Source organism: Microtus oregoni, unplaced genomic scaffold, assembly GCF_018167655.1.
Source record: "Microtus oregoni isolate MIOR12 unplaced genomic scaffold, Mior012 000015F_ref0000493, whole genome shotgun sequence".
NCBI classification, from domain to species: Eukaryota; Metazoa; Chordata; class Mammalia; order Rodentia; family Cricetidae; genus Microtus; species Microtus oregoni.
Window position 1 is genome coordinate 30,790,558 of NW_024543074.1, and position 14,128 is coordinate 30,804,685.

General features: G+C 44.6%; 1 protein-coding gene across 1 annotated transcript in view; it reads left to right on the plus strand.

The window, feature by feature from the left end:
* The window catches only part of Glp2r (glucagon like peptide 2 receptor), a 57,235-nt gene that overhangs the window by 34,110 nt on the left and 8,997 nt on the right, over window positions 1-14,128 (plus strand). Inside the window, exons 10-11 of the mRNA XM_041665838.1 lie at window positions 2,256-2,344; window positions 11,927-12,065. Coding sequence (XP_041521772.1) covers window positions 2,256-2,344; window positions 11,927-12,065 — 228 coding nt within the window. The remainder of the gene's footprint in view (window positions 1-2,255; window positions 2,345-11,926; window positions 12,066-14,128) is intronic.

Below are 14,128 nucleotides of genomic sequence, written 5' to 3' on the forward strand. Positions count from 1 at the left end.
CCCACAGAGTCTGTTAAAGGGTCTCAAGATATAAGCTAGGGATAAACACTCACTGATGCATGACAGATTAGATGATGCCGCTGCATCCTGAAGTTCTGACCAGGGGAGATGGGGACCACGCCTGGCTCCGACCACCTGAGAGGGAGAGTAAGAAAATGTGTGTGGCCCTCTCCCGCCACTCCTAAGCAGTCACACATGCATACAAGATCACATCCTAGGGCTCGCTGCCCCAAAAGTCATCGGCTAAATGAATTGAAATCCCACGACACTTCCCCTTTTATCTAAATAAGAAGGTTCTAATCCTAACATAAAGCTATCTACAATAAGAGCAACTATCAAGTATTGTGAAGGAGAAAGAAAAGTAATAAGATAAACAAAGATGAAACTACAACCAACAAAACTACCAAGCAAGAAATACATACTAAATACCCAGCCTGTAGGTAATTGACAAATTACAGAGATTATTCCATTAGCTGTCCTATCCTGGAAAGTCTAAATCTTGTACCTAACATGCCCTAGCTAAGATATGGGAGGATAGTAACTGTAACTATCTAATTTTCAACCATCTAAAGACCCAAGAAGGAAAATAATATTACCCAAGTAAGCAAGAAGTATAAGCAAGCGACCTCCAAAAGATGAAAGAAATGACAGAAACAGCTGACTGCTTGGACAGTCATACAATTTTTCTCTGTGATGTTGGGGCAGCCAGCTTTGGCTATAGGCCTATAATATCTGACAAACCATTTTCAGAAGCAGGAAAATTTGGAAGACTGCCTGTCCTACCCTGACTTGGCAAGATTCAGCAGTCATTTTCCCTTGTATCCTGCTCATCCTGATTGGACAACATACTTATGGTCAGAAGTCAAGGCAAGGACAATTCTTTGCCCAATAGGCTAATTTTACCAAGAGAAAACAAGCTCTATATGGAATATCTTCATATACCTATCATTCTCTCGAGTAGATTGATGCTATCAGGCGCAGTCATGTCTCACATCTACAGAATTCTAAGTTATTAAAACATTTTCTGCCATATTCTGTAGGTGTTTTATGTGCTTGAAGGTTACCTATCTATACAGAATATATCTTTGTGAATCTAGAAAGCCTAACAACATAAGTATGACAGATATGGGTGACTATTAACCTGTAATTCTTAATAATCTATATAGCTTAAAGACTAAAGCTTCACATTATAAAGATAAAACAATCTATAAACAGATACACAATAAATATATGGACAATGGCTTCAAAATTCTGACAATACATAAAAATATCTTAATCCGAGGTAGAAAAGTATAGTACAATATGACAAAAAATCCTTAATTTGCGTCAATATATAAAATATCCTAAACAGAAGTAGAAACATAAATGCAATATAACAAATATAATTTTAAATTTGTAACAATATACAGTTTATCTTAAACAGGAATAGGAAAATAATTTTACATTTGTATCAATATACAAGAATCCATACCATTGCAAATTATCTAAAACTGATAGTTGCTATTTAATTTACAAGTAGATACAATAGTCTAACTTATGTCCTGTCCTATCTGTCTCTCTGTTTTCTATTTTAAATGAGATTCTCCAGTCTAATTGTTATTGTTTCACACCTAGCCCTATAACAACTTACCACCAATTCTTACATATGACAAGCATCCATAATCCTGAAAAAAACCAAAAATGCATTCATCCCACCTATTGGAAGAGGGGACGTCATATTCTTAGAATTGTTTCCTGCTGTCTAGGGTGTGACAATATCTTTATGGGTCATACCCTAGGGCTTGCTGCCCCAAAAGTCAGTAACTAAATGGATCAAACTCCCACAACAGTGTTTCCTCAATGTTTTATGGGGATAAAAAAAATAAAAATAACTGTGACAACTTCAAAGAGCTGTTTTGAAGAGTAAATGAACCAGTGCATGCAAAGTTCTTAGCTCAATGACTGGGTGGTAAGTAATCAATACATTTTCCTTAATAATAATGCTTGTTTGTCTTTCTCAGAGTGCTGAGTGGCACCTCCCCGAGGCAGCATAAACTAAATGATACTCCAAGTTCCCTCCCAGACTTTCAGTTCTAAGAATCTCTGGGACAATGGGGCCTACCATAGACACTCCCTGTGTGACTAGCTAACTGCCAACTCACCCCTGGTTCACGTGGGTGAGGATCTGATGATGGCCATGCCCAGGGTGACCTTGAGATCCATAAACACGTGGCATCTGCTGCTTACTTACCTGTATCTGTCTTTTTGTTTTCAAGGTCAATTTCTTCATATTTCTCAAAATTCTCAAGCTTCTTATTTCTAAGCTCAAAGCCCATCAGATGTGCTTCAGAGACTACAAATACAGGTGAGTGGCCCAAGGCCAGTGCTTGGCAACCCAAGGTGATCTTGACTCTCGCTGTTGGTGTTACCCATGTGATGGGATGGGAGCAACAATGTATTCAATACTATTCTCATCCCTGTGACCAAACACTGGACCAGAAGCAGTTCATTGGAGGAAAGACTAGTTTTGGCTCACAGTTTGAGAAAGTACAGTCCATCATGGCTGGGAAAGGCTGGCAGTGGGAGCAGCTCACATCCATGGTGGTAACGGCTTGTAGCTCAACTTCCTCATTTCTCAGCAGATCAGAAAGCAGAGCATTAGGCCAGAAATGAGGCTGGGATATAACTTTCAATTACTGATTTCTTCATCCCTATGTCTGCCAGGTAGCCCCCATGTCTGAAAGGTTCTACAAGCTTCTAAAAGAGAAAGCTGGGGCTTAATTATTTCAACAGGTGAACTCATGGAGGACATTTCACATTCAAAGCATAACACACAGTTGGTATTGGTGTATTTGTCACCGAAGGTGAGGGGCTAGACCAGAGCCCTTCGGAAAAGGTGTTGGGGTGCAGGTGGGGCTTTTGCCAATGATTAAGCCCTTCTAGCCTCATGACAATGATTTAAGTGGTGAGCAGTCACAGACACATTAATCCCTCTTTCAGAAGACCTTAAAAATGAATGGCTGTCTCAGTTAATTTCGTGTTCCTGTGGTAAGTCACCATGACCAAGGCAACTTTTGGAAGAAAGGGTTTATTGGAACTTGCAGTTTCAGAGGAATAAAGTTCACGATCATTATGGCAGGAAGCATGGCAGGAAGCCAGCAGATGTGGCATGGTAGCAGTAGCTTTTTCTACAAGGTTGAGGCAGAAAGAAAGACACTGGGAATGGCACGGGCTTTGGAAACCTAAAAGCCCACCCCTAGTGACACACCTCTTCCACAAAGGCCACACCTCCTACAACAAGGCCACACCTCCTTATCCCTTCCAAGCATTCCTCTAGCAGGAGATCATGATTCAAGCAGATGATCCTATGGGGCCATTCTCATTCAAACCATCACCGTGGTTTATGGAGTTAGGAATCCTTGTATGAAGGGCAGTTTTTGCTGCCTTCCTTGTGGGAGGATTTGAAGCAAAAAAAATGTTTAGAGTTCACAGAAATGCATTTATTACACAGTTCCTTTTTTTTTGGTGTGACTTACCTTGGTGGGATCTCACGTTTAGTTCTCTGCAGTGACAACAGTCCCTATATAATAAACCAGATGATAGGCTTTTATTGAACACTGCACTTCTGTTAAAATGAATGAAGGGCCCTCTCCCTCTGTTTCTAGTTATTCTTCCAAGGTAGCAGGTAAACTTTACCAGGGCTGGAAGGGAAAATGTGTTTTAACCAAAAGGAAAGCTCCAAGTCAGGGATTTCAGTCCACACCGCAGGCCACATGCTGAGGGTGTGATTGGAGACAGCTCCAGCGGCTCACTATTTCTAAGATAGACTTTGGTGATAAAATGGTAGATCCCCTCCCACCATGTACAGGCAAATATTCCTTGAGTGCTTCTGGGCTGCTTAGACAAAAGGGGAGTATGATGTGAGCTCCACTATGCTAGATGAAAGGGGAGTATGACGTGAGCTCCACTATGCTTAGGAGCATGTGTTACTTTAAGGATGACATGGAGCAGACAGGAAGGGCTGGCCACACATCCCAGCTCCCTCACTAACCCCAAGTAAGCTAAGCCCCTGTGGTCTGTTTTCTGGTGTCTAAAATGGGAGTGTCATGGCAGACCCATCTCCTATAAATTGTAACAGCTGAAGGGCATTGTTTATGGGCAGCCAGTTTAATCAGATATGAAGGGCAGTATTTGCTCTAGACCCAGACCCCGAGCCATCGTCTCAAGACTCTTATTCTAACAGATCTAGAAGAGTAAGCCCACCCAGTCCAGGAAAGAGAATATATACTGTAATTGCTCCTTAGGGCCTTCATTCAAACATTTGGCAGAAACCCTTACCCCTGGGGAACTGACCTGGTCTGGGCCCCAGGGAGTCATGCTATCTCTCCTGGCGCCTCTGGTCCAGACTCCAAGTGGCCAGGCATCCTCTTTGGCCCATTTCCCAAGGTTCAGCCTCCTCACACCACTGTTCTCAGGGTGGAACTTCAAGAACAGGGGGGCAGAGCTGCCAGAGTCCACTCAAGGAGTGACCCCCCATGGCATGCAAGTGCTCTGACCACCAGGGTACCTCCAGAAACGACAGAGGCAAAGACATGTAGGAGACAGAAGTAGAGAAAGGTGAGTTCTGTCCTAGCTAGGGGTCCTGTAACTGGGATGGATAACACACCATGACCAAAGCAACTTGGGGAGAAATGGTTTATCTCATCTTGTAGCTGTCGCTCATTATCTGGGAAAGTCAGGGCAGAGGGCAGAAACTCAAGGCAGGACTCAGGAGGCAGAAACTGATGCAGAGGCCATGGAAGAGAGCTTCTCACTGCCTGGTTCCTCCTGGCTTGCTCAGCTTGCTCTATTATAGCACCCAGAACCACCAGCTTCAGAGTAGCTCCACCCATAATGAGCTGGGTCCTCCCACATCAATCATCAATCAAAAAGGATGCCTGCCCATGAGCCAATCTGGTGGGGGTGTATTATCAGTTGAGATTCCTTCTTTCCAAATGATCCTGACTTATGTCAAGTTGTCTTAAAACTAGCCAGCATACATCCCATGGTCCCATGAGACTGACACCTATGGCTTTGCACCCATGGCAAAGTCTACCAAGTTTCCTGGGATATATCCCCATGCTCTAGACCCTCAGTGACTCCTAACAGCTGCCCAGTTTAGCTGCTATGAGCATCTGCTGAGAGCTGGCTCTAAACACAGCCTTGTGGGCCCCACCCCTGGGTGGTTTGCTCAGAACATGTGGGATAGTCTTACCATGTGGACTTCTTAGAGAATTCCCCAGGAGATTCTGATAGACAGCCAGGGCAGAGGACCACTGATCCGATGCTCTAGTGACTAGCACATGGAGCTTCCTTCCAGGACCATGGTGAATGTGTTTCTATGCAGCTTGCTGAGCGGCACTGATATGGGGAAGGGTAAATTAAGACACTGGGGGAAACCACATGGCTGGGCAATGATCAAAGATGAATGCTTTTGAGGGAAATAGAATAACTTTGGCTGACATGTGCAATCTGTCTTTTCCTCTTCCCACCTTTGTTGGAGAAAAATGCTTGAGAAGAACCTTGGTGTGGGTCTGCCCAAAGGTAGAGGCCCTGGGGGAGAGGTCTCTCTTTGGGGAGTCAGCTACTAGACTATTGTGCATTTTTGAAGTCTGTGGAAGGTGGAGATGAAGGGAGGGTGTTCCTCTATAAGTCCTCAAGTGCTTCATAAGGTTTTCTGATCTTGAAGAAGACCCACAAATACAGAGGTTGCCATAGTAGTGTTTGGTGAGCACAGTGTTAGGGCACAGCAGAGGTGTCAACAGGTACCCAAGAATCCCCTCCCAGCCCCTACTCTCAGCTACTCTTTGGGAGGGGGTTCATTTCTCCAGTTAGCTTCCACAGAGCCAATGGGATAAGATCTGAAAATGTCCTCCTTCGGTGCTTTTCTCTGCCATTTTGGTTGGCCATGTCTTTTCTGCTGACTCACCACTTTCCCATGGAGAGCATAACCCGGTTGGTTGGCATGATCCTACTCATTTGCTAACTGTGGGACTTGTCTCTGAAGACACAGACATGCTCTCTCACTATGTCCTCTGAGCTGGAGAGCCCTGTCAGATTTGTGAGCTTCTTTGCCCATTCTGCTCTTGGTAAGCCATGGTAGCTGTCACATCAGTGGGTATCACTGTGCCCGTCCTCTTACACTGCCCTCTTCCATGCCCCCTAAATGTTAATTTTTCTATGAAAGCCCCCAGAGAGAGGGCCATGGTGCCAATGTATGTCCCTAAAGTCTAGTAGATTTGAGGCTGTCTTCAGCCTTCTGAGATTTTGAGAACCTTAAAATGTAGTGCCTGAGCATCGCCCCCTTTCCAGGAGTCTGTATTAGCAAGGTTTAAATTAAACACATGTAGATCTCACCCAAAAGGCGAATTTCTAGAAGCCAGAGATCCCTCTGTCTTCTTAGCTTTCCCCATGGGCCTCCACCCTCAGGTAAAGGAAACAATATTTGGCTCTACTATCTGACTTGAGGGAAAACTGCAGCAATGGTGAAGGGTGTGCAGATCCTCACAGGCTCACAGCCCCTTCCCCCATCACCATTCTCTGTGGTCTCCAGTAGGGAGACAGCTTTCTTTCCCGTTCTTAATGCTTTTGCTCTCTGTGTGATGTGTGCAGCCCGAGCTCACAATAAATTTATGGGGGAAAATCATTTCTTCGCATAGCTCACCCCATTCTCTTTTCTGAAAGGAGTGTTTGATAGTCAGCATGAGAGAGGGAAGGTTTAATGCAGACTCATAGAGACCTCGGCTTAGATTGAAAAATTGTATGGATTAGATGATTAACAGGAAACAGAGGCATACAGATTTAGAAGTTTTGTGCATCATGGGAGCTTTCACAAGGCCATGAAGGCACAAAGAAGTGATCAAACTTGTTATTTTAATGCTAGGTTTGGTAAGGTACAGACAGTCCTGGAGAGATATTACTGGACAAATGGGGCGTGGTCTGGTAGTAATAGACTGGGGTGTGTAGCAAGACCCGTGAGTTCACATGTTTCTCTGTGGCCTGACATCTTCACTAATAAGGCTACTCCTTTCTTGTGGAAATGGGGCAGGCACCTGTCCAAGGAGGGTCTCAGGGCATGCTTCAGGAAGAGCTCAGAAAATCCTTCCTAGGTTACATGCACTGCTATAGGAGAATGAAGCAAAGACACAATGATCTTTCATTTCGGCAGTGTTTCCAATCCCTTCAGCTTTTCCCACTCTGAGCCCCATCAGCAACAGACCAGTGACATCATGAACGGAAGCTAAATTTACAAGAATCGTTGGAGTTATAACACCTGCCCTGCCAGGGTCTTCAGCATAACTTAAGAGTGCATGGGTTGAAGATTTGGCCTCCAGTTTGTGGCACTATTGGGGACAGGGTGTAGAATGTTTAGGAGGTGGAGCCTAGTAGAAGGAAATTGCTCTCTGGAAGGGGTAATTGGAGGCTGGTCTCTTTCGCTTTCTCTTTGCCTGCTGGTCACAGTGTGCAACTTTGTGGGTCATGTCCTTTCCCCCATGTTGTGATGTCTCCACACAGTCCCCCCACAAGTGGTCAAGTGAGCATGGCGTAAGCCTCTGAAAGTGTGACCCCGAAACAAGTCTCTCCTTCCCTCTCACAAATGGCTGTCAGAGTGTCAGAGCAATGAAATGCAGACTAAACCAGATATTTATAGGCAGGTTTTTTCTTTTTCTTTTTTCTCTTTCTTTCTTTCTTTCTTTCTTTCTTTCTTTCTTTCTTTCTTTCTTTCTGATGGCAGCTGAGCATGGTGGCACAGGCCTGTCATCCTAGCTCCTGGGGAGGCTGAGGTAGAAGGATTGCAAGTTCAAGGTTAGCATGAGCTGTAGAGTGAGTTCCAGTCTAGCCTGGATGACTTCGTGAGACCCTTTATCAAAATTTTAAGTAAAAAGGGGTCTGGGGATTGTTTAATCAGGAAAGTGCTTACTGCACAAGTGTGAGAACCTAGGTGTGAATTCCCGGCCCCTGTGTGCAAATCCGGGGAGGTAGAGATAATAAAATCTTTTTTGGTTTTTTTGAGACAAGGTTTCTCTGTAGCTTTGGAACCTGTCCTGGCACTCGCTCTGTAGATCAGGCTGGCCTTGAACTCACAGAGATCTGCCTGTCCCTTCTTCCCGAGTGCTGGGATTAAAGGCGTGTGCCACCACTGCCTGGCAAGACAATAAAATCTTCAGAGGTCACTGGCCAGCCTATCCAGCTGAATTGGTGAGTTCCAGACTCAGTGAGAGAAAATATCTCAACAAAGAAGGTAAAAAGCAATTGAGGAAAAACCAGACACAGACAGACAGACAGACAGACAGACAGACAGACACACACACACACACACACACACACACACACACACATACACAAACACATAGCATTATCTATCTAATCCTTATGAGGACCCTACCCAGTCAATACTATTGTTATTATACTATTATATTATATATTATACTATATATTATATAGTATACTATATTATTATATTATTATACTATTTGTGTAATCGTCTTTCTACAAATGAGGAGACTAATGGACAAAGAGGTTGAGGAATTTGCCCAAGGCCTCGCTGAGTGGTTGGTGACATGGCTATTTGAACCTTGCCCCGTGTGCTGTCCCTATGTCCTACCGCCTTTGGTCTGAGCTCCCCACTCCCTCTGTGCCCACTCATGTACCCAGAGAAGATGAGCTAATACATATTTGTTGAACACTCACATGACTGCAACAAACTGTACCATTTAAATAAACAAGTGGCTACGGATGAAAAAGAAGCATACACACAGTCCGTAAGAGTAAACGTCTGTGACTATTTATGGCTTTTGTCTGGGCTGGGACACAAATTGTCCTTTTGTCTAAGGAGACGTTAGAAAGGCATGAGCAGTGGGAGTAACACCCTGTGTCTATCCAGGGGACTGGCAGTGACAAAAGTGGCCCCATATGCCATTAGATAAGTGATGTTTGCCTGGATCCTGGCTGTGGACAGAATGGAAATGGAAAACAGGTAAAATCTAACAACGTCTAGAATTTATCCCTAGTCTGGTTCCAAGGCTGGCTTCCTGGTGTTGACAGATAGACTATGGCCGCACCATCTGTGAACACTAGGGAAATGGAGGGAAGGGGATGTGGAAGCCCTCTATGTTCTCTTTGATGCCATTCTGTAGAAGTAAAGTCATTCCAGAGTTAAAATGCATTTTAAAAATCCATAATTGGGCCAGAGAGATGGCTCAGTGTTTAAGAATACATATTACACTCGCAGAGAACCTGAGTTTAGTTACTAGAACCAATGTCGTATGGCTTGCATCTACCTGTAAGTGGACGATCAGATGCTTCCCGCATCCATAGGCACCTATACTCATGTGCAAAAACTCAGAATTACCACAATATGGCCCAAGCAGCAATTGCTGATGAGACATGGGTCTGCACGTAAATATGTTAATGTGTGTTATTAATCCAGATAACACAGAGTAAAGAGTCACAAGTTCAGACTCTTGCCAGTGCAGAGCAAGTGACTTGAAGAGTGCAGACCGGGAGGAGGCGGGGCGGGGGGGGGGGGGAACTGCAGGTTCCCTCTAAACTTTCGAGTCGACAGGGAGAATCACCAGCTGTAGTCAATTGCCAAGCAGGAGTTTGGGGCCTGTGTCAGCAGATTGCTCCAGTTTTTAAAAGACTAAAATTTGAGCATCCTTGCTTACATCTCTTTACTAAAGATGGCTCCTATAGTAAAAATAACTCTATGACCTAAGCCAAGGAGTATTCAAGTCAGCTCTCAATCTTTGCTCTTTGTTTGGCAACCTTTGAGCCGAAGGGGTCTAAAAACTTTCCAGGACGTTCAAATCAACAAAATAACCCTGAAGCCCAGGGCATGTAGCTCGGTGACAGAGTCATGTGCTCAGCGCACGTGAAGCCCTGGTCTCAATCCTCAGCAACCAAAAAAAAAAAGGAAAAGAAAAAAAAAATTCTCCCTGGAAATATTCTTTCCTAAGTGACTCCCATGTGGGTGGGTGTGGGGGCAGAAGTAGATCTGAGCTCCCTTTGGGAAAAGCAGAAACCCAGGGTCTGTCATTCACCTCCCCAGTTGCTGGTTCCCCTGACTGTCAAGGCTCTGGGGACATCCGACCCACAGGAGCAGATGGAGTCCCTCCTGTGTGACGGCTCTAAAGAAAAGGGTTTTGCTGCATGGGTACCCGTGCATTTGAATACATCTCATAGTCTCATAGACGCAGAATAGAGTTCAATCTTTTGGAAAAATGGCATATGGACTGCTGACCATAGTGTGTGTGTGTGTGTGTGTGTGTGTGTGTGTGTGTGTGTGTGTTGAGGGTGGGCTTCCTCCTATCCTGCTCTGACTCTTTTTTTTTAACTTTTTTTTGTTGAGAAAAGGAAAAAAAAAACAAATTTTCTCCTCCTCCCAGCCTCCCATTTCCCTCCCCCTCCTCCCACCCTTCTCCCCCTCCTCCCACCCTTCTCCCCCTCCCCCCATTAAGCACTTGGGTGAAAACCACACTGCAATTAAGCTCTGTTTTTTCCAGTGTGGATTAGACACCAGTTTCGTTTTTCTCCTTTGCTAATGAGTCACCTTTGCTAATTCGGTTAGCTTCAAATCACGGAACAGATCAGTGGTGAAGCAAGGTTGTTCCGAGGCTCCTCTACTTCTCAGAGTCCCCTGTGGAGTTCTATAAGACATCACACTCTCAGGGAACAGTCTTCAGAAGTTTGGCCTCAGGGTGTCCACACTGGGACCCAGAAAGATGTTCTTTGATGGACATGGAGATCTATTCCATAACCCACCTGAGGCACTGATATCCTTTAAGTGTTTGTACATCTTCCGTACACATTTTGTAAAATTTATTTTTGTTTAGGTATGATGTATATACATCTACATCTATGTGGGTGCATGTCAGGTGTGTGCAGGTGCCCATGGAAGCCGGAGGAAGGCATCAGCTTCCTTGGAGCTGGAGTTTCAGGTGGTTGTGAGCTACCTGATGTGGATGCAGGCAATAGAGCTGGGGTCCCATGGAAGAAGAGGAAACATTCTCAACCGCTCGTCTATCTTTTTATTCCTCCCAGATGCTTTAAACCATCTCTGGATTATGACACGTACACAAAACAGCGTGAATGCTGTGTAAATAGTTGCAATGTCTAGAGATAAATAATAAGGAAACAGATCTGTGCATGCTCCATAGAGACACAGTTGAAGAGACGGTGCCAATCAATCTACAGTTGGTTGGATCCTCCAGAGCAGAACCTACACATGTGGAGGACCCGCTGTATATATCTTAAAGGTTTTGGAAGGAATTTTAAAAGCCAGCAGTGCTTGGGATTCACCAGTTTGGAGCACTGGGGCTCCAGCTGTGCACTTTGCTCTTGGGTTGTACAAAGGAATGTTTGTCTTTTTTTGTGTGTAGTCTGTAAACAGCCGCCGGCCTCCACACCGCGTACTTTATGAGGAAGATCAGTTTTCCACTTCCTGCAGCTCTCACTCTTACAGGATTGAGGGGCAGCTAAGGGCAATGGTAAAGCCCCATTTGGAATATGAATCCTGGTGTGCAGGGACAAGAACAGCCCCTTGGTGTCTATGTGGCCCCGGGCAGCTTATTTTCTTTTCCATCTGAGGTTGACATTGGAAGTCACCTACTTAGGAAAACGTGGGTGGTATCTAAGGGTGGCAGCTTCTAGCACGAAAGTGGATTATCCATCAGACACATCAGTATCTGTAGCCATGAGATCCTGTGGGGGATGATTCCTTTATTGACTCTGTAAATGCTCCCTGAATATCTGCTATGTGCAGGGCTACAAGAGTGAGGAAGGTCACAAAGGTCAAACCAGCTGTTAAAGAGTGGGAGATTTACACTACAGATGTGCACAGCAGGGCGGTAAATGCTGCCTAGTCCCAGCGAGACCCTTACAACAGCTTCTTTGGTGTCATTTGCAGATTGGCAAAGTCCACGCTGCTCCTCATTCCTTTATTGGGGGTTCACGAGGTCCTCTTCTCTTTCATCACCGATGACCAACTTGAAGGATTTTCAAAACTGATTCGACTCTTCATCCAGCTGACACTAAGCTCTTTCCATGTAAGTAACCTGACTGATGCCTTGGCCCAGAGAAGAAAAGTCCGCAGGGTCCAAACAGCATTGAGGACAGCTGTGGACCAGCGCAGTTCCCTAGCGCCAGCAGGCTTTACTGGTGAGGAGCTGTGATGTTAGAAGGGTGGACCGATGGGGAAGTGCTGCCTGGGTCCTGCCAGCACGATTCAGTGACTCCAAAGGGATAATCAGCCTTGTTCCTGGACTGTGACTCATGATTGTATTAACTGTGTCAACATGAAGCCGCTTATTAAGGGTCTATTTATTGCTGTGTTATCTGAGGAACACTGTACAAATCGAACCTTTTCCAGGCATCCTGTGACATGTATGCACACAGCACACCATACCGCTGGGGCAGGGAGTAAAGAGTCCAGATCAGGAGTCTTTGAATCCGGACAGATGTGTGTGCACCAAAACTAGAAACAGTTCAGCTCTGGTTACCCGGATGTAATGGTTAACCACCAACTACCTATGAACTGACAGCTTAGCGTGGCCCTCAATTTTATTCTTTCTCATGACTTTGGAACTCAGGCGTCCAGATAGGACTTGGGATGGGATGGCTAAGCTCTGGCCTGGTGAAGCCTGCTGGGCTCCCCCTGGCTTCTTTACCCATCTACAAACAGCCTGAGCTGGGGCTGGCTCCATTTAGGTTGAATTTCTGGGACCTCATTTTTTACTATCAACTTATGTTCCTTCCTTCCATTTGGTCTGAGGGTCTCGTGCTTTCCTCGTGCTCGCTCCTTGGGGTTCCTCCACAGGTGACTTGCTTTTTATGTGGCAGCTCAAGTCTCCTAAGAACATCAGGAACGGGGACCACTGGGCATTTTAAGTGCGTAAGCTTGGAGCTGACATCTTGATGATTCCACTGCATTCTGTGGTTTAAAGCAAGCCACTGGCCTGGCCTAGAATGAAGGAGGGTGAGATTGAAGAGGAGCATGGGTGCGGAGATGCAAGGCTCAGGAGCAAAGGCCACGAAGGCAACAGACCTTGGGTAACAGTACAGGCATAGCCAAATGAAAAAAGAGGTTGTGAATTTGAAAGAGAATGAGGAGAGGTATATAGGAGGATTTGGAGAGGGGAAAAGGAAGAAAGAAATGATGTAATTATATCATTATCCCCACACCCAAAGAGAGAACAACAACAACAAAAACCTGTAGTGTAAAGTAAGCTGCCACCCTGGCCTACAGTGAAGGGGAGGCACTGAACCGGACTTCCTTCCCACCCTTCCCCTGCTCCGCATGCTCTCAATTTACTTGGGAGATCTCGTCCTTTTCTCCTTCCTAGGTGGATCCATGTATGTCTTCTTTGTTGTCTAGGTTCTCTGGGCTTGTGGACTTTAGGCTGGTTATTTTTTGTTTTATGTCTTTTGTTTTGTGATTGAGCACACATCATATTTGTCTTTCTGGATCTGGGTTACCTCACTTGGTTTGTTTTTTTCTAGTTCTGTCCATTTGCCTGCAAATTTCAAGATATCATTATGTTTTACCACTGAGTAGCACTCCATTTTGTAAATGGACCACATTTTCTTTATCCATTCTTCGGTTGAGGGGCATCTAGGTTATTTCCAGGTTCTGACTATTAAGAATAAAGCTGCTATGAACACTGTTGAGCAAATGCCCTTGTGGTATAATTGAGCATCCTTTGGGTATATACCCAAAAGTGGTATTGCTGGGTCTTGAGGTAGATTGATTACTAATTTTCTGAGAAATCACCATACTGAAATTCAAAGCAGCTGTACAAGTTTGCATTCCAACCAACAATCGGGGAGTCTATTTAATTTGCTTATCTGGTCTTGATTTAGTTTTGATATATGACACTTATCCAGAAAATTGTCCATTTCCTTTAAGTTTTCCAATTTTGTGGAGTACAGGTTTTTGAAATATGATCTGATATTCTGGATTTCCTCCATATCTGTTGTTGTGTCTCACCCCCCCCCTTTCATTTTTGATTTTGTTAATTTGAACATTCTCTCTCTGCCCTTTGGTTAGTTTAGATAATGGTTTGTCTATTTTGTTGATTTTCTTGAAGAACCAACTCTTTGTCTCATTGAT